At 33.0% G+C, this 19,560-nt stretch overlaps 1 protein-coding gene across 2 annotated transcripts; it reads right to left on the bottom strand.

The window, feature by feature from the left end:
- Positions 1-1,194: 1,194 nt before the first annotated feature.
- On the bottom strand, positions 1,195-19,517 carry Men-b (Malic enzyme b). Of its 2 annotated transcripts, none has more exons than XM_014231255.3 (9): positions 19,187-19,517; positions 5,348-5,528; positions 4,521-4,861; positions 3,908-4,463; positions 3,681-3,833; positions 3,463-3,615; positions 2,949-3,243; positions 2,721-2,885; positions 1,195-1,816 (listed from the first exon to the last, which is right to left on the bottom strand). In XM_014231255.3, the coding sequence occupies exons 1-9, from the start codon at positions 19,201-19,203 to the stop codon at positions 1,812-1,814; spliced, it is 1,866 nt and encodes a 621-aa protein (XP_014086730.1). In that variant the 5' UTR covers positions 19,204-19,517; the 3' UTR covers positions 1,195-1,811. The 2 variants fall into 2 exon arrangements, with proteins under 2 accessions (XP_014086730.1, XP_014086729.2); XM_014231254.3 differs by lacking the exon at positions 19,187-19,517 and adding an exon at positions 5,637-5,779.
- Between the last annotated feature and the right edge of the window lie 43 nt (positions 19,518-19,560).

Raw genomic sequence — 19,560 nt, 5'->3', positions numbered from 1 at the left:
CCTCTCTGAACCAACCTGTGCTTCTGATGAAGTTCATCAGTATACATAGTTTTATGTTAGCAACTTCCTATACGTTGTCTAGGAACCTATCGACCTATAGTTGCGATTCTTTTCCTGTATAGAGCCTTATATTCGCATAGAAGTTGTTTTACAGTCTCCTCTTCTTCTACCTCCTGACAGCTTCTACAATAGTCATTGCAAAGTATAGCTTGCCTGCTGGTATGTCTACCAATTAGACAATGACCTATTAATACTCCTACCAGAATTCTTATGTCATTCCTTTTGAATTTTATTAATCGGCTCATGTTCCATTCCTGCCTCGTTTGTCTACTAGTTGAGCAAGTCAGTGATTGACTCCACCGAGACTCAACTAGATTTATAACATGTTCGCTGAGTAAATGTTTACAAGTTGCCATCGGCATAAAAATTCCCTTATTTTCAGAGGCTAATTTTAGTGTGGTGTCTGTTCTGGCTAGTTCATCTGCTTCGCAGTTACCAGGGATATCTCTATGCTCTGGAGCCCATTGCAGATTTATCGTGAAGTAGGATGTTAGATCCTCTAATAGATCAAGACATTCTTTCACTATCTTTGATGAAACCATAGGAGACTTCAGTGATTTCAAAGCGGCTGGGCTATCCGTATATATAAATATGGTGCTCACCATAAGTTAACATATAAGAATATGACAATATATCTTGAACGTCAGGTCTTTAATAAAACCTTCCAAAAACACTTTGATCAGTCTACATTGCGCATATATTTTAAAACAGTGTTGCCACATATCGAAAAAATAGAAACGTACACAGCAAGTCACATTCAAAGAATTAGCGCGGTAACTAAATTATACCCACCGTTCAACTCATACGGCCTTTGCGTAAGAAACGATAACACGTACATAAGATTTTCGGTTGAAATTGTTGCCTTAAGAAACTTTAATAGAAATCTCTGATAGCGCAGGTCGTTGCAGGATAATGTGTTTGACTAACTTTTATACAAATGTTCGGAGATGTTGCCACTAGTGTTGATTTTCTTCGTCTTTTGTCGTGGAAAGAAAATCTTCGTTATTTAATTTTAGAATTTGGAATTAGTTCGGAAATTCCTGCCGATAAAACCAATAAAATGTTTTACAAATAATACAATTTGTCTTCTTTTTACTACTAAAAGTTAACCATTTTCAAGTAAAACAATATTACTTTATTTTTGGTCATTTGAATTTCAGTTTGTACCGTCAACTAATGTTTGTGGTCTCATCTCTGATATTCACATGATAAATATAATATTTTATTGTTGTTATTTTTATTTTTCATTATTAAATTAAATTAAATTAAGTCGGCATTACAAAGTAGTAAGGCTGTGTAATTATAAATTAGACTAAACAATGATTTAACAATACAATGCAATACAATTGTTATCATACTAGTATGTAGGTATATACACATTAGGTAACTATGCATGTAGCATATTATGTATATATAATATGTACGTATGTATGTATGTAATAATACAAGTTTTCGAACGGTATTAGCCGGCCAATTTCTTTTCTTTAACTTCTTTCATGTTTGAGTTATATCAGTTTGCATTTAGCCTCTATGATGTTAACGGGATAGGTAAGGGCATTTGTATGTGTGTGAATGCACAATTGCAATTGTAGATGTATGCACAAACACGTTTGCACTTTGCGAACAGCATCCTAATGTGAAGTTTGTATGGGTGAATTGCGGCAGCCATGTGGTTTAAACGATTTTCAATTCATTTTTGCGATGGTCAACGGGATTGGGTGAATAGCATTTTGTATTCAGGAATCTGCTGCTTACTCTGGATGAATGAGAAAGAAAAACAAAATTCAGTCTGTGAATCAAAGCAATAATTGGTGATAATGAAACAATTGTGATGTTGGTTTATTATGCGCAAAATTGAGCTTAGGTTATTGTAAGTAGTTAAGAATATAATTAGGAAGAAATATGTATGTGGATAGGGCTAATTTTAGTATACGTGGATATAAGCGCATAAATGTGTGTTAGGTTTTATGGTTAGGGTTAAATTAATTATAGGCGAATTCAACGGAAAATTAAAATTGCACATTTTTTATCTAAAACTTGCACAAAGTTTTTTAATATATATTTTAAAAAACAATGTACGATTGTCTATTAATTTCATAAAATATGCGTGCAAAATATTTTAAAATTTAATATTTCAATTTTTTTCTAAACAACTTTTCATAAAAATCAACACAATTTCGACCAAAAAAAATTGAAACATCACGACTTATAACTACTCGGAAAATTATTGAGATTTTGAGAAAAATATTTTTTTGTAAGCAATTTTAACTTTCAAAGGAAACAACCTAATGTTATATGTATTTGTTTATAATAATATTTTAAAATTTGTAATAAAATAAATTGTAATTTCTAGCACACGAAAACAAAGCTTCAATTAGTCAAAACTTAAATAATAAAGCTTGAATTAGTACAAAGAGGCAGATACGATTTCTACTCTTACCATATCAGATAGTTAGGTTATAGAAATAAAATTATGCGCAAAGGATTTTATATGAATGAGGAGAAAAAAATATCAGTACATATAAACACAATAATTTCTAATTATAATCAATAATTGTGTGACTTTAAAGAGATTAATAAATCTTTCAAAGTATTAACGTGTTATTTGTAAATAAAAATATAATATTTCAAGTATTTCTAAAAAACACAAAATTAATCACTTGAATCACTGAAGAGAATGGTGGGTTCCAATGGGCGAGTCTTCACATATGGCATCCTAGGCCACGGCCACGTCACGGGCATTGACGACTCATAGTTGAAGTTGTAGAGTTGATCCTCCAACCACTTGCGTTTGTCCGATGGCTCGGGGTAAGTGGAGGCCAAACCTGTTTAAAAATCATGTAGTTATTTACCAGAGAGAAATAATTTGAGATATGTTTTTCGCATACCCTTGTCATAAGCACACTTGGTAACGCCTTCAGCAATGCGCATTGACACCTCACGCACAGCATTCAATGGTGGATAGAGGGAGCCGCGATCCAAATCACTTTGGTCAACAAAGTTAGCCAATTCTCGTGCGGCAATAAGGAACATGTCATCGGAGATGTGGTGTGTGCCGGTGGTGATAACGCCCAATGCAATACCTGGGAAAATATAGGCATTGTTACCCTGACCAGGGGAGAAAGTTTTGCCATTCATCTCCACTGGAGGGAATGGTGAACCGGATGAGAATACGACGCGACCCTGTGAGTAAAATGAGCCGTTAAAATTTAAATATTTACACTGTGGTATTTCAAATATATACATCTCTATTATTTCGACAAAACAACTTAACTGTACTTAGGAGCATTATTGTCAGTAACTGTACATTTGTTTATTCCTTATGAATTTTCAACCAAAGTGGACGCAAAGTACATTGTACAACATGTGGAACTAGTTATAAATTGAACAATATCTACTCACCTCGGTATTTTTGTATGCCTGCTCTGCAGTACATTCGGCTTTATGGGTTGGGTTGGAGAGGGCAAACACGACAGGGCGTTCATTGTTGGTGGCCATGATTTTCAATATTTCAGGTGTGAAGATGCCAGCAGCGGCAGAAGCACCAATAAGCACCTGACGGAGAAAACGTAAAACAAATTAAGTAAAAGTACCGTTAAAAATGTTGTCTCTTAACGCACATTTGGTTTTACTTTCTCCACAATCTCTTGCAAGTTTTTCATGGGCTCAACGTCTTTAGCATAGTTTTTCTGATGATCAGACAAGGAACCTTCCTTACGGGTTGTTGTCAAGAGACCGTTAATGTCGGCCATCCAGATCTTTTGTCTGGCTTCCTAAGGTTCCAATTGAATGAGAGAAACATAAATTAACTTTTAAGTTGTGCAAAACAGTTGCAAGCTTTAATTACGTCTTTGGGCACACCGTCTGCAACCATGGCTTTTACAACGAGATCCGCAATACCGACGGCAGCCTCGCCAGCGCCAGCAAATAGGAACGTGTAATCCGTAATGCTCTTGCCCGTTACACGTGTGGAAGCATAAATGCCACCCATGGCAACAGCAGCGGTACCCTGGATGTCATCGTTGAAGGTGCAATAACTGTTACGGTATCTTTCGAGGAATCTAAATGCATTGTGATTGCCGAAATCTTCGAATTGAATCAAGGTATTCTGGCCGTAGCGTTTGACAATAGCTTCCATGAATTCATCGAAAAAGTCGTCGTACTCTTTGCCGACAACACGCTTCTGCCTCAGACCCACATACAATGGATCTTCCAGCAGGTCAATGTTGTTTGTACCCACATCGAGTAGGATTGGCAGGCAGCGATGAGGTTTGATGCCAGCCAAAGCGGTGTAAAGAGCCAGCTTGCCGACACAAATACCCATGCCGTTGGCACCCAAATCACCCAAACCCAAAATACGTTCGCCGTCGGTTACACAAATCGCGCGCACATCGGACTCAGGCCTGTAAGCAGAAAATAATTAGAATTGCTTGTAACACATGTTAGTTTGTTTAATTTACCAGTTTTTGATGACATCAAAAACATATCCACGATCGTTATAGCTGATGAAGAGACCACGTGGTCTACGGTAGATCAAACCGAAACGTTGACAAGCCAAACCCACTGTGGGTGTGTATACAATGGGCATGAGGTGCTCGATATTCTCCGCCAAGAAACGGTAGAACAAGCGCTCGTTACGATCTTGCAGATCTACTAGATATAGATATTTGTTCAACGGTTCCGTATAACGGCTCACGGCAATTTTACACAGTTCCAGTTGTTCTTCTTGCGTCTTGAAGCGAGCAGGTTGCAGACCATGTATGCCCAAAGTTTGACGTTCTTCTAGTGTGAAGGCGAGGCCCTAAAAATTTTGGATAAAATAAGACCAACATTTTTCGGTTTTACTATAATATTTTTTAAATATTTTGATGCAATAAATATTTTCTTATAAACTAAGTTTATTTAAATATATTTTCTAGTACTTTGAAAAATATGCGACACAAGCGAATTGTTAGAAAGATAGAAGTTACAAAGAAGAAAACTAGAAGACAACCAAGCTATTTGAAAGAGCAGTCAGAAAGTTAATTTGAGTTCGTTTGGAAGGTAAATAATAAGATTGCCTCCAAGGGACCCAGCGATTTTAGAAATATTTTTTTTTCGGATCAAAAGACCATTTGGATAACATTTAATCGTTCGTTTCGTTTATAACCTATTAAGTATGAACTAAATTGGATTATAATCGAGCTGCAATCGAAGAAACAGTGTCACCGTTAAGATGTAAGCGCTAAACATAATAAAATCGAAGGTTCTACATGTTTACATATGTCGGCAAACCTTCAGTACTAACCTTATTTAAACGAGGATCTCTCAGATGATCAATACCACGTACACCGGAGGGACACAGCAAATCGCCGACAACATCGTGAAACGATCTGCTATCGGACGTAGTTATTTGACGTGCCACGGGCGAGGCAGCAGCAGTAGCAGGACGAGATGCCGCACATATTTTCGAAAGATTTCCATGCAAACTGCAAAAATAAACACAGTAAACAGTAAAAATATAAATATTCACAAACTAATCGTTTCTCAAATAAAAAAAGTAAATATTTAATCGTAGTTGTATTTGTAGATGACACCTTGCAGGTTTTTTCACGATTTTCGCCAGCAAGTCCTCGGGCAACTTCATGCTTAATGAATGAATGGAAGTGATTTGACATAGAAATATAACCGGCTACTTATTTTTATAAGCGAACTTTTTTATTTTTTTTGCAAATTAGCAAAGCCCTGTTGTTAGAAACAGATTGCATTATCTTGATGGATTAAATGTTTTACGATTACGGGGTTAATTATGACAATGCGATTCAAATGCACTCGCAAATAAAAGGGTTGGTAGATAGAAGCGCTGATGAAAGCAAAATTACATTTACCGCGAAGGTACATATATTGAAAAGAAGGCGCCCTAAAAATGTATTATTATGTTTTGGGTCCTTCAGCACCCATTAAGTTTAGGTATGTATGTATGTTTTTATATGTTGTATATATTATAGTTATACCCTACAAGAACAGTGACAGTCATCTGACCGGTAATATGACAGTCATATCTGAAAAAATTTTGTCAGCGCGCAGAACAAAGTTTGTATCATTTTCTTAAGAGTCTTGTGCAAAAACTGATGAAAACAAACGTATGTGTGTGAGCTTGCATCTCTCTTTAACACATGGGTATTCGGAATAGATTCGCTATATATCTATGCTGCTCACTCTTATGCCTTTTTCTGAGTCATTGCTGACCATAAATCCATCAAAGCTGAAAATTGTCAGTTATGATTGTAAATCTATCACAAGTAAAAAATTCTTTTGCGTAGTAGATAATATAATTTTTATTTCTTTAATAAATATTTAACTTTTAATCAAAATTATTTATAATAATATATATAAATATAAAAAGGAATGCAACAAAAAATATAACTACATAATAAAATATGAAAAGAAATTTTCATTTGATTCCAAAAGAGTTTTGCACAGAAGCATGCAACACTTTTCGTTTGTGGCAAGAACAACAGTAAAAATTGTTTTGCGCAGTTGTTGAGAAGCTTATATGGAATTTTATGCATCCATTTTTGACGCGGTTACTTTTGCGCAAAGAGATAATTGTTAAAAAATGATAATTAGTGTTTATAAACGTTTTTTTTTTGACATTCATCATCATTGTTAGTCATTTTACTATTCATTTGACTGTCAGCGGTGACAGTTTTATTCAGGATTTATCTATTTCATTCTTACACATGTAAGCAATATAATTCGAAGATATCTCTGTTTAACAATAACAGTAACGCTCAGTTGATAAGTAAACTGTCTGTCAGTACTGACATAAAAAATGTGAGTGTATTGTTGAACCCATCAGCAGTTTCTTGTAGGGATATTATACATATCTACAGTCCATCAAAATTACAAAGCGTATACCTTATCAAAGCTTTGACTCTACATTCGTTTATCTTATACTCCAAATAAATCATGGCAAAATCAGCTGATAACTACGTAATGTGTTTAAAGAAGTGATGTAAACAAGCAAACATTCAAATCTACATATGTTTATCTATCGGGTAATATAAGTGTCTTAGTCCATCGCCTACTTCTTATAACTATGCCCTAAAGTGGTTTATTTTGGTAATAAATTTGTACAGATACTTATATTGTATGTATATAACACAAATATACACACCAAATTTACCAAAATTCGCTACATTTGTTTATATACCAATATTGTTATATAAACATATGTACATATGTATGTTAGGGTGACCCTTTATTTGAATCTAGGTTTTTTATACCATGAACAGGGTAACACCACGAAAGAAACGTTGAATACTCTATAAAAAATATATATATAGTTATATGTACTGGTGCATCAATTTATGAGATATCGCACCTAAATTTTGCATAATTCTTTTTTCCCTAATAAGCTGCTTGTTCGTCAGAGCCAATATCGGATGCATGGACAAATTTTTAATTTGACGAGATATTTTAACGAAATTTGGCATAAATTGTTATCGAAGGTAACGCTACAATTTTTCGAACAAATTTTCTAGATCGAACTACTATAACATATAGCTGCCATACAAGCTGACCGATCAAAATAAACTTTTTTATTTGTGAAGGGCATTCTAGCTTCGCTGCAACCGAAGTTGACAGTTTTTCTTGTTCAATGTTAAATATGAATATTTTTAATCAAATATAAAATATTTTTCAAAGCTTTTAATTATATAAATCCCTCTGCGGTAGATTTTTGGCCCTATAAATACGATATTAGTCTTTTTTTTTGGCTCACCCTAATGTGAATATGTATAAAACCAATATTATTGCTGATATCATATGCAATAGATTCACAGTATTTACATACTTGTCCAGATATTTGCACATAATTTCGATCATGACCATATCCAATGTGAAAAATGTATAATGCATTTTATGCAAATAGGGGCGTTTGTTAGATAAAATCTATACATATTCTAGAAAAAGTTTAAGGAATTAAAATAAAAATTGAAACTGTAAAAATGTATTCTATAAAGATTGATAGATAAAGATTAAAGAAAATTCAGTGAAAAAGCGACGAAAATAATGCGTCGAGTTCATATCCGTTATTTGCTTAACGATGAAGTAGATATTGCTAATAAGTTATCTCAATGTGGTCTTAGCTAAAGATATTTCTCTTACTTGTTGCTTATTTTTAAATATAACTCTTGTACAATTTGGTTATTTATGATAGCATAGTAATAAAAATGGTTCACATTATCTTTAAAGTGCGTATTTAACATTTTATAGATTAACATTATAATTATTTTACTAACCTATGTTGCACTTGAGGTGTTGGCTTTCACGGTCACACTTTTGAGGTTTTTGTTTTTGGCTTTCTAACAGCTGTTATTATGGTTTCGCTATTTTGAACGATAACATAGTCGTACCTTCAGAGGGTTTGACATTGACAAGATAACACCAAATTGAAATTGAATCAATTTGTATCTTATGAGTCATGTACATACCTATTTAATTTAATTTGAATATGTGCCGTAATGAATTGTTACTGACTGGGGCGAAATTTGAATTTTAAGTTGAGGAAAAATATAAAGCATTTAACGAATATTAAAGTATTTCGAAGTACCAAATATTTGCACTTTTTAATAAGGATTTATACATTAATGTATTTATATTTCTTCAAAAAATCTCATTTTGCAATCGAGTATCAAGGTATACTTTGGGACTAATAATAAAACCCTAACGCATTCCAGTAACTAAAAGTCGCTGATATTTTAGGGCAAAATGCAAATCGCTAAACAACAACTTGCTACAAAGCGATAACATATAGCAAAACTAATTCAAACTAACTGGGTTACGGTGAAATTCTAAGCTAACTTCTTTAAATAATGATAAATGTGAACGAAATACATCTAGGATTTCCGGGTCTTGCGTTATAAAACTGTTAAACAGCATTTCCAGGCACACTTACGCATTATCATGAAACTAATTAGAAAAGAAAAGAAAAGTTCTTTGACCAAATCTATTTATTTCATGAATATCAGTTAATGAGCCATGCAATAGAGGGGTGTTTTTTGTTTGCAATCCATGCGGCGTAAGAGTCTATGCACATTAATCACGTGGCACAGCAGTTATATGAGCTCTTTATGAATTTTGAATTTTATTATTTATTGAATAAAATATTTAAAATTTTTCTCTGGAAATATTTTAGCATTTTTAAGACAGTCCAAATATTTTGAAATTATGCCAGACGCGCTTATTACACCTTTACCTGAGTCACTAATTATCATAAATATTTGCTTATTTGTGTTGTATCTATGCGGTATCTGTCGATGCATTCATTATAAACAACAAACTTGTGGCAAAAATAAAAAATAAAAAGAAATGACGCGAAATCAAAAGCAATTAACGGTTAAATCAATATGTCTATGGGAAATCCCAAGCAAACTTGTTTGCAAATCACATAGATACCAACATATTTGTCGTCGTCAGATAAAGCATAACTTAATGAGCTCCCATACAAACATAACAGTTTTTCAAATTAAAGCGCAATTCTCGGAAGAAAGTCATGCCATTTTGGCGTGCAGTGATCGCTTTTTATAAACTCTATGGTGACTGGAGGCACAGTATGGTGAGATGCCTGGAGAGCTTAACAGAAAAAAATAAAAAACGGCAAAATTAAAAGAAAACAAAAAATGTCGACGCAACGGCCGGCAAACAGCTGTTGTTCTGGCCTGATTGCTCTTTTGTCAAGTCGCTGTTGCTAATGGCAAATACATGCATATGAATATGTATACATATTTATATGTATAGATACGCTAATAAAAATTCTACGGCGATTTTTAACCGCAGTCATGCGCTTGCTACCACGAAAATATGACGTTATCGCGGCGTCAGTTAAGTCATCAGCCCACATAGCGATCACGCACACAAACAAATACCGGCGACACACAGTCACACAAACCCAAAACTAGTAATATCAAGAACTCAAAGTGACGCCTTCGGCATGTGTAGATACTACGTACATATGTACATTTGTACTTACTTACTTAGGTATTAGCGATATAATGATATTTGATAACAGTGCCAATGTGTATGTATGTATGGTATATACAAGTGTTCATTTATATCTATGAGTATTTCGAATAAATTATTGCTGCGAATTTAATTTGAAAACAAAATAATAACATATGATACGCTTGTGATTATATCTAAGGTTTTCTGCACACATACATATGTACATACATGCTTTTGTAGTTGACAAATAAAATTGAATAAATGCTTTATAGAAATAAATTTTAAGGCAATTATGCTAATTACATAAATAACTATCATATTTATGAGGGCCAGTATACGGCGGTTCCGACAAATGATCAGCTTATTGGTGAGAAAAGGACGTGTGAGAAATTTCAGGCCGTTATCTGAAATATATCTAATTATATATATGTATGTATATTAGTCTCACTTTCTTGGACTTGGACTTTCATACAGAAGATGTTGATTATAAAGCTGTCTACTTGGAAGAAAGAGTTGCAAAAAGTCGCTCAACATTCTTCAGATGAGCTGAAACTTCCAACCCAGAATTTAGGAAACCAAAAATTATGGTTTTTTAAAATAAGCCACATTAGAAGCTTGGAGAATTTTATAAAAATATATTAATTCAAATTCATCGATATTTGAAGGAAAGATGGGTAGAGCTATTCTAAGTTATTTCACATCCGTTGTCTATAAATATAGATTTTATGTGGTGTTCCTCGTAGGAATGTGGGAAATAAATTTAACTTTAAATATTCGTCACCGCTGTAATCAGAACATGCCAACTCAGCTCAGTAAGATTTGAAGTGTTTCTAGTATTATTACTTGTAGTATTATAAGGATTATTGTGTTTAATAATATACATATAGCTTTCATGGGTGTGAAAATAACTCGTTTGCACTTATTTGGAATACTAACGCAACTAAACATCTAAGGAACATCGAACATGTGACTCTGCATACATTATTTTCAGTTCTGATAGACCGTTAGCAATAAAACTATTATATTCTGCACAACACTAGGAACACATATAAAAGCATAGCATCATAAATTAACAAATGAAAAATTAAATTTTTTTTCAAATTTTCTTTTGAATATTATTAGCTGCGTTTCTCGATTTTGTTACGGTTTATAATGTGAATAAAAAATAATTGTATTACAAATGAAAATATGCATTTGCAATCGCAGTGATAAGTGCGCGACGACATTTTTAGTCGAGCTAAAACTCTCCAAATATCGAAAGGCTTATAGCGAGAGCTTTTTTATGCAACAAGTACTCTCAAAGTTATGAGATTGCTAGCCTCGAAAAGACTCTGTTTATAATTCTTAATTTGGCTCATACGGTTCTTGAACTTTCCATTAACTGAGGGCTAGCTCTATGGGAAAATTGGATTATTTTTAACCTTATAATGTTCAACACTTTTAAACAGCTTTTTACATCCCCGAACATTTTGCCTCTAAAGCAATTTCAGTAACCAGCAACAATTGCAACACAAAAAGTGAAATCATCAACTCTTACATAACACATGGGAAATGATTGATTTGTGAAACCACGCGAAACAAGCTGAATGATTGTCGTGCGCTTGTCGACAGTCTCTACTTTGCTAAGCGGCCATAAAAATTGTAACTAAATATTTTTCAATGAGTCACGTTAATTACAGACGATATTAGCGGGAAATCGCCATGCTCAGCCGAGGGGCGCTCGCCAATTCAAAAAGCTGTAATTGATCCCTTTCGAGAGTGATCGGATAGAACCTCCATTAAGCACCTGCTCAATTGGATAGCGCAATAGCGGTTCTTTACACTTTACTAAGTATATAATAAACCCACTAAATCAGCTGCCACTTGATTATTCTATGGCAACATTAAAGCCGTTATGTTGAAGTTTTTATTTCTCGCAGAGACACAGCAAAGTACCGTTATGTGCAGTTAATAACGGCAATTCCCCCTTCAACAAAACTATCAACACTTAATTTAATTGAGAGAGCTTTTTTTTTTGTTTTAATATTTATTTTTATTGTTTATCAAATGATATACAGTCGACGCTCAGAAATTAGAACCACTTTGTTTTTTAAGTGATTCTTATTTCTACAAAATTCTCATTCCCGGAAATTTTTTTTATTTGTATATATATAAAAAAATTAAGTAAAATTAGACAATTATTATAATATTTAAAACTAAGTAATTCGTCATTTTGAAGTTTCCTAATTGGTGCATGAACGGAGCAGTTACCAATAAGCAAACCAGCCTTCGGATGCAAATTGTTTTCTAAAAAAAACCATTTCAACCCACAAAATTTTTTAAAATTACGGAACCTTATCAAATTTTTTTTCTTTCTTCTTTATTAAATATTTTGTAAAAGCAATCATGAAAAAATACGAGATGTCATTCAATTACTTTTGTACTTACTGTTGTAATGTTAAATACTGGTATTATTAAATACTTGGTGTTTTTGCTTTTCTAATTACCAGTAGCATTAATTTACGTAATCCATTAGTGTTTGCACCAAGTAAGACAAAATTCGTTTATTCTGGATTTTACAATATATCCAGAGACCTGTTTTTCGAAAGCACAGACGTAGCTTTACACTGATTTTAATGTTGCCTCACGATATGTATGATTAAGCGATTTACTTTTACTCTTAAATAGATTTATAATATAAATATGTACATGTGTATCAAATTCACACAGTAACTAGCCAAAAATGTACATCAGTGCGACGATGAATAGCGAATGACACAACTAGGTATATCCCTTTTGATATTTATTTTGCACAAACATAATAATAAAAGCTTGACTTTTAATTGTAACAAATAAAAAAAATACGCTCAGAAATTCGAATTTTTCATTCTATTGCAAAGTCTGATTCTAATTACTGGAAATTCTATATACTGAGGGTTCTAATTTGTGAGCGTTCACTGTAGTCTATTTGTATACCCTGTGTGCTCACTTGTGGGCTGTGCTGTTGACTTGACACTTTATTAAGTTAATGTCATAGCTAATATAGACACTTAAGTGAATTAGTTTTTAATATTATAGTAGCAAACTACTCATTTAATTAGTTAGTGTATTATTTTGATATTTAACGGATATATATTGATATTGACAAGTACATACATATATTATGAGATATAAGACACTTTTATTTCACACTTTTGAGATTTATGCATGAGCGCAATAATATTTTAAGTTATTACTCAAGTTTATGACACTTCATTTCCATGCAAAAAAAAAAAACAAACACATGCTTGAAAAATAATTGCAAAATATCTGTTACTTGTTGCTATTTATTAAAGCGTTAAAGTATAAAGGAGTCTGTATATAATATATATGTGTATACAAACTTAACCACTATTTTATCAAAACTTAAAATACCAGGGCAATTAATCACTCAAACGAATTGTATCAAGTTACATTTTCATTTTAATTTTTCGGGTAGTTGATACTTTTTAAACTAAGCACATGACTTTTATTAAATAATGCACAGTTGTTTTCAAAAAAAAAAAAATTATAATAAAATTTGAAAAACCGAAAAGTTATGCTACTGCTATTAATTTGCATGCGATTTCGGAGTCTAAAAGGTATGAGATCGTCTTTGAAGTATTACAGAAACCAGAAAAATGAACACTCCAAATCTGATTACGATAGCTTTCTATCCGCTTATTCAATCAACAATGTTCGAAGTATTTTTCCAGGCATGGATTTTCATACTTACAAGTATTTACAAACTTATCTATTTACAAACAAACGAATATGTATGTAAGTGTCAACACATATGAATCCATTAAACTTTTTATATATGTACTTATGTATGTATGCGCCTATTTTTATGGCTTCTGCCATAGTTGTACCGAAGTTACACCGTTTTTGATCAAATCTTGCATTTCCAAGCGCAATTTTCTGTTTGTAACAGTGTAAAGGAACAAATTTAAATTTGAACTTCTAAAGTTATTCGATCTAAGTATATTTAACGCCCTGACTTTTTGTGTGGGTCACTATTAATCCATTTACAAAGATCAAGCGGTCAATAAATATTAATCATAGAGTTTTTTAAAGTCTCGACATTGAGCAAGACTGAGAAAGACCAAACCGATCGTTCAACAGTCTGAATTGCTTCAAAACTGAAATATTTCTTCTGTAGAATGCCTTCAGTCGATTTATGGCATAAAATGAAAATAGTTGAAGGAACTAGAGGGCATCTTATAGGAACTATTCTATAGAAAGAAAATCCGGATTAAATTAAAAAAATTTATAAAAGTTGTTTTAAAATACATAAACTTCTAAAATAAATAATTAAATGTGCTTTTCATGGTTTCGGAAATTCTCTTTAACAGATGATTGCTCGAAATAAATTTTAGTAATAATAGCAGATGATGATCTTATTTTCAATATCTTTAGCTACTCAATTAATACTCTGCGACATTGTATGCTAACAAGCTTTTAGTAAAATAAAACCTGTGATTGATGCTTGACACACGGTAATATGTTATAATAATGACAGTGGAGTTAACTTACACACTTTATATTTAAATAGTAGCCATCTATTGAATCAGTGTCACGTTGTTTGCCAAAATGACGTCAGAAGACACACCGTGCCATGCAAAACACTCGATAGTGTGTGCTCTCAAGTGTAATCACTAGGAAATGATATCTCGCTAGTTGGTATTTGAGGTGCGCACATACACCGATCAATACACAGACCAATATCAATTGAATCAATAATAATTGTGTATATTTCAATAAAGCATCGCCACTTATCTTATCAGAAAATTGTTTGATTAATCTGCATTTAAGATATTTGCGTATGGCAAATGAAGTTGCACGCACGCCGCATGTGAAACGCCGAAATCTAGTTGTAAGTGGCTCTCAGTTGTTTTTTTGTATTTAGTAATTGTGCGTGCATTTTATCAAAGTGTCTTGATTATTTCAGTTCGATCACTAATATGCTCATCTATAAATAACATTTGTATTTGTATATGTATCTATTGATTCAGCAGACCGCAAATTCCACTCATTAATGTGTTGTGACTTCAAAGGAGCTCTTAGCTCAGCTGTTAATTTGTCAAAGTTGTCACAAATGAGTGCATACTGCATAAAAACATATACATACATACTTAAACATGTAAATACAAATATACATATACATATGCGTTAAATAATAATTACGTAGATAAACACATATATTAGTATTATTTTCGAATACTAAAACAGATATCTGTTAGTAATATGCTCGTATGAATATGTATAAAGAAAAACGTAAATATTCCGTCTTCTAGTTTATACTTGGATACACAATTTGTTGAACCGAGTGACCGAGTGCTAAGTTTTCCCGCAACGGTTTTTAGTAACCATGTGAGATCCGTTTCCACGACAGTCGAATTTTTATTTTCTCAAAACTACAATTTTCAAATTTGCTTGAGTTAATACTCAGACCCGATCACCCTCAAAATTTTTCTACATATCTGTATATATGTAGTTCTGCATACAATGACCTACCAATTTATTGAACCCGAAACTTCTATATAATAGATCAGAAGACCCTTGCAAATCTCCTGGTTCACTGAAGGCAAGACTGTCGAGATGTTTCATTCTCAGTCTTGCAAATGCTAGACAGTGGAGGAGAAAGTGTCTGGATGTTTCCATATCAATCTCCTCCATACAACTTTGATAACTTGCGTTCGCCAATATTTTTAACCTTACTGCATGAATGCCTATTGAAGTAGCTTGATGCCATTTTTAGTGCGGACGGTTAGCGAGCTGAGCGCTAGTATTGCCGCTCTACTGTCGGAGTGCATGCTCATCTCCCTGAAATTGGCAACATTTCGTAGCACCACATGCTCTTAAGAGCAGCCACTCCTGCCTGAAAAACATTACAGTGGTCCGGTAGCCTAAAGCTAAGTTTGACCGAGAGCTCTTTACTGAAGGCTTAACCCCTCCAACCTTCCCTCCTAGATTCGACGCATCCATGAAAAAACTCACTGCATGTCGTATCCAGCGACTTCAGATATGCTCTTTGGACACTTTCAAGCTTCTTAGCAAGTGTAGTCTTTTCGAGCAAATTCCTTGTGCATAAGGGCTCTCTTCAGCCATTCACTACTCGTGCAAAGTGTTAGTTTCAGCCACGGAAAATGTCGATCACTTCAGCAGTAGAGGGTTTTTTGTTTTAGTCGGAGATCGCAAGTAATAAAATTTTTTTTTTAAATTTAGGTATTAAATTTCTAGGCAAGATTATATACGTATATATACACATACATAGTACATACATATGTAAATATACATAGTATATATGTATATATACATACATGTATATTATTTTTGTTTTTGTTGATAAACACTGTACTTTATGCATTTTTTACAAATTTTTTCTGGAAAATCTCCAAAACATTAATATATTTACAAAATGATGATCATTTCATATATGTAGTATATACATAACTGTGTACACGTAAATACATTAAATAAATTCACATTTCAATAAATGAAAAGTATTTATTTTTTTTTTATTTATTGTTTTTTTTAATTATTTCTACACTTTGTGACGGATAACAGTGCGTGCAAAAACAATAATCTTCAACCAGTTGGCTTCTTATGAAAGAACCAAAATCAAATAGAAGCTTTTATGCGTTTATAAAATCGCTTAATACTAGACAAAGTTTTTTGAAATTTTGAGTAAAATTAGAGACTTTTAATAAGACTTGACGCTTGCTAACAATTGAATAAAATATGAAAATTCAAGCAGTGTATTTCTAGACACAAACATGCAAATAAACGTAAGTAAAAAACATTCTTATGTATGTATTTTAAATTGAAAGAAAATTATTTATATGCATCCATCTTTTCTATATACACAAACAATGTATCTTAATTTTTTGGCATTACTGTATACTCTGGCTAATTTGTTATTTGTCTACGATTTACGATTTGCATCTAAGAGAATGCAGTATAATTCCTTCAACCGAACACAAACATAAGAAATCATGTATACGAGTATACATACATACAAACGTATGTATGTGAATATAAATAAAATTGTATGTAAACATTTGAATAGCATTTAGCTGCCAAAGTGATTTTGTTTTGTAAAAGTATTTACTTTCTCAGAAACACCCACTTCTAGTTTTTTGCTATCAACAGTACTTTCTCTTTCATCATTTCATTTTCAAAAAAAAAGTGAAAAAATATCTGGGAGTACAGAAATCATTGCAAAGGCACTAAAAACGAGGTTCAAGCTTACTAATTTGTTGTTAGTTCGAAGACGCTCAGTATTTTAAAATCTGTGCATATTTTTATTGTGAGACTAATGTACGTACATATGTTCATATGTATGTATATGTACACATAATTATCAAAATATTATATTGTAATTGTTTTAAAGTTGAAAAGAAAAAAAAGAAATTCTAAATTATTTGTTACTATACATTGTTAACATGTGTGTGTATAAACATACATACATACATATATGTATTCTTCGCAGTCAAACATTTTCGCATATTTACGAAAATTTCGTAAAAACAAAATTCAGGCAATGACGGCATAAAAACTGCAAACATTAAATTAATTCATTTATTTGTGGAATTTTTTGCCTTGTGAATACTGTCACAGGCTGATCGATCAGCTGTTATGTTCAAATTGATATAAATACATACATAGGTGCTTACAAGTATATGTATATGTACATATGTATGCATGCCCATAGTTTTCAGAAAACAAACTTAGATAGATCATATAGGGAAAACAAGCGGCAATTGTGAATTATGATTTACAAATTTTACCATATTGTTTTAATAAAAATACAAGTGTATCAACATAAAAATACATATGTTTGCATAGGAATCAATATTGGTAAATTAAGATGTATATTACATGCATATGGCCTTGGACAAGGTGCAAATATTAATTGACAATTTGTTATAAATTTTAAATTTGTGAACACTTACATATGTATATACGCAGCTTAAAAAATTCGTGATTTGCAAAAACAAAATATTAATTCTTTCACCAAATTTAACCCAATAACACCGGATAAATAATATAGCCCGTATACAAAAAACACTCGCCACCTAAATATATACACACTTATGTATGTACATATCACGGCAATCACTTACTATGTGCGAATGTGTATTTATTGATTTTTCATGTGGCCACATCCACACGCTTAAAATATGCATATAATATGTATTATGTGCGTCTGCAAATGAAGTGAGTTCGCCGAACGCAGACATTTGTTCATATTCTTTTGGCTCTTCAATGCCAAGAAAAAATATGCTCATTATAATACTTTTCAGAACGAAGCAACGAAATATTTGGTCCGATTATGTAATTATTTTAGGCAATTTTTATCTCTAAACCTAAAACACTTATGGACTTATACAAGTACAAATGAATGTAAATCGCGTGACCAGAATGGCTGACAGATATGAAGTGGGGCCAAGCCGGTACTAGAAGGGGGTGTGGCATGTATATACATACATAGTTTGTATATACATAGCTTCTAGAAAATAATTTTATACATAAATCTATAGTTCACATACATATGCATACATATGGAAAAGAAGCGACTAGACAAAGCGGCGTCAACACGCCAACCACAGCAGTTAACTTTAACACCCAACAAATCGTATTTACTGGCGAATTGCATATGCATACATATGTAGATGCACATTCATATTTATATATGCAATAAATAAATGAGCGTGATCTGGGAAGCAGATTAAAGTGGAGCAAGGTTGGCGAAGCCACTGGTATTAAGCACGCTGTAATCTAGTCACTCAGGTAATGTGTACACAGTGGGTCAATGATAATGACCGTGATGCCTACAAACATATCCACATCAGCACATTCATACATGCACTACTTTTCAGGGTACTTATGTATGCAATTGTTGAAATGCACACCGGAACATCATCGCCAACCCAATTGCCTTCACACCACATTCGCGCGCACACGCCAGCCATGTACCACCTGCCAAGCCATCGTTGCATAAGCCGATAGCGAATTTTCTTCATTTGTTTGTTTTATCCAAATTTTGAATACAAATATTAACAACTTTTATATAAACAAGCATGTTGCCTGTCGGTGATTTGCACGGCCATTGAAGGAAATTTTACAGAAAACTTACATTGGACGTGAAAGCATTTTGTCAGCGGTCTTATGATTTAGTTGTGCACTCCTCGTACTTAAGCTCTATTTACGGCAATTCAACTGGATGCGAACGTTGCAATTTCCGGTGAAAAAATATTTTCGTTCAAAGGCAGTGGCAATAAACGTCGTAATACTTTTGTGTAGGATACGTGGTAATCCTCGATTTTTTTTTTTACTTTATTTGATTTTGATTGGCCTTTTCTTCGAGCAAAAAACTATGCAAGCATCACTCAAATTTTATAGCAGCAACGAACGGAACCACCAATAAACCAAACCGCACGAAAGTCAAAAAAAGACTAGAGAATCTTCTCTTATTGGAAAAACCGCTCAACGCGAATTGCTAATATTCAC

This window comes from Bactrocera oleae, chromosome 2 (genome assembly GCF_042242935.1).
Source record: "Bactrocera oleae isolate idBacOlea1 chromosome 2, idBacOlea1, whole genome shotgun sequence".
Lineage (NCBI taxonomy): Eukaryota > Metazoa > Arthropoda > Insecta > Diptera > Tephritidae > Bactrocera > Bactrocera oleae.
Note: the sequence above shows the minus strand (reverse complement) of the source record. Positions and strands in the feature narration are given on the sequence as shown.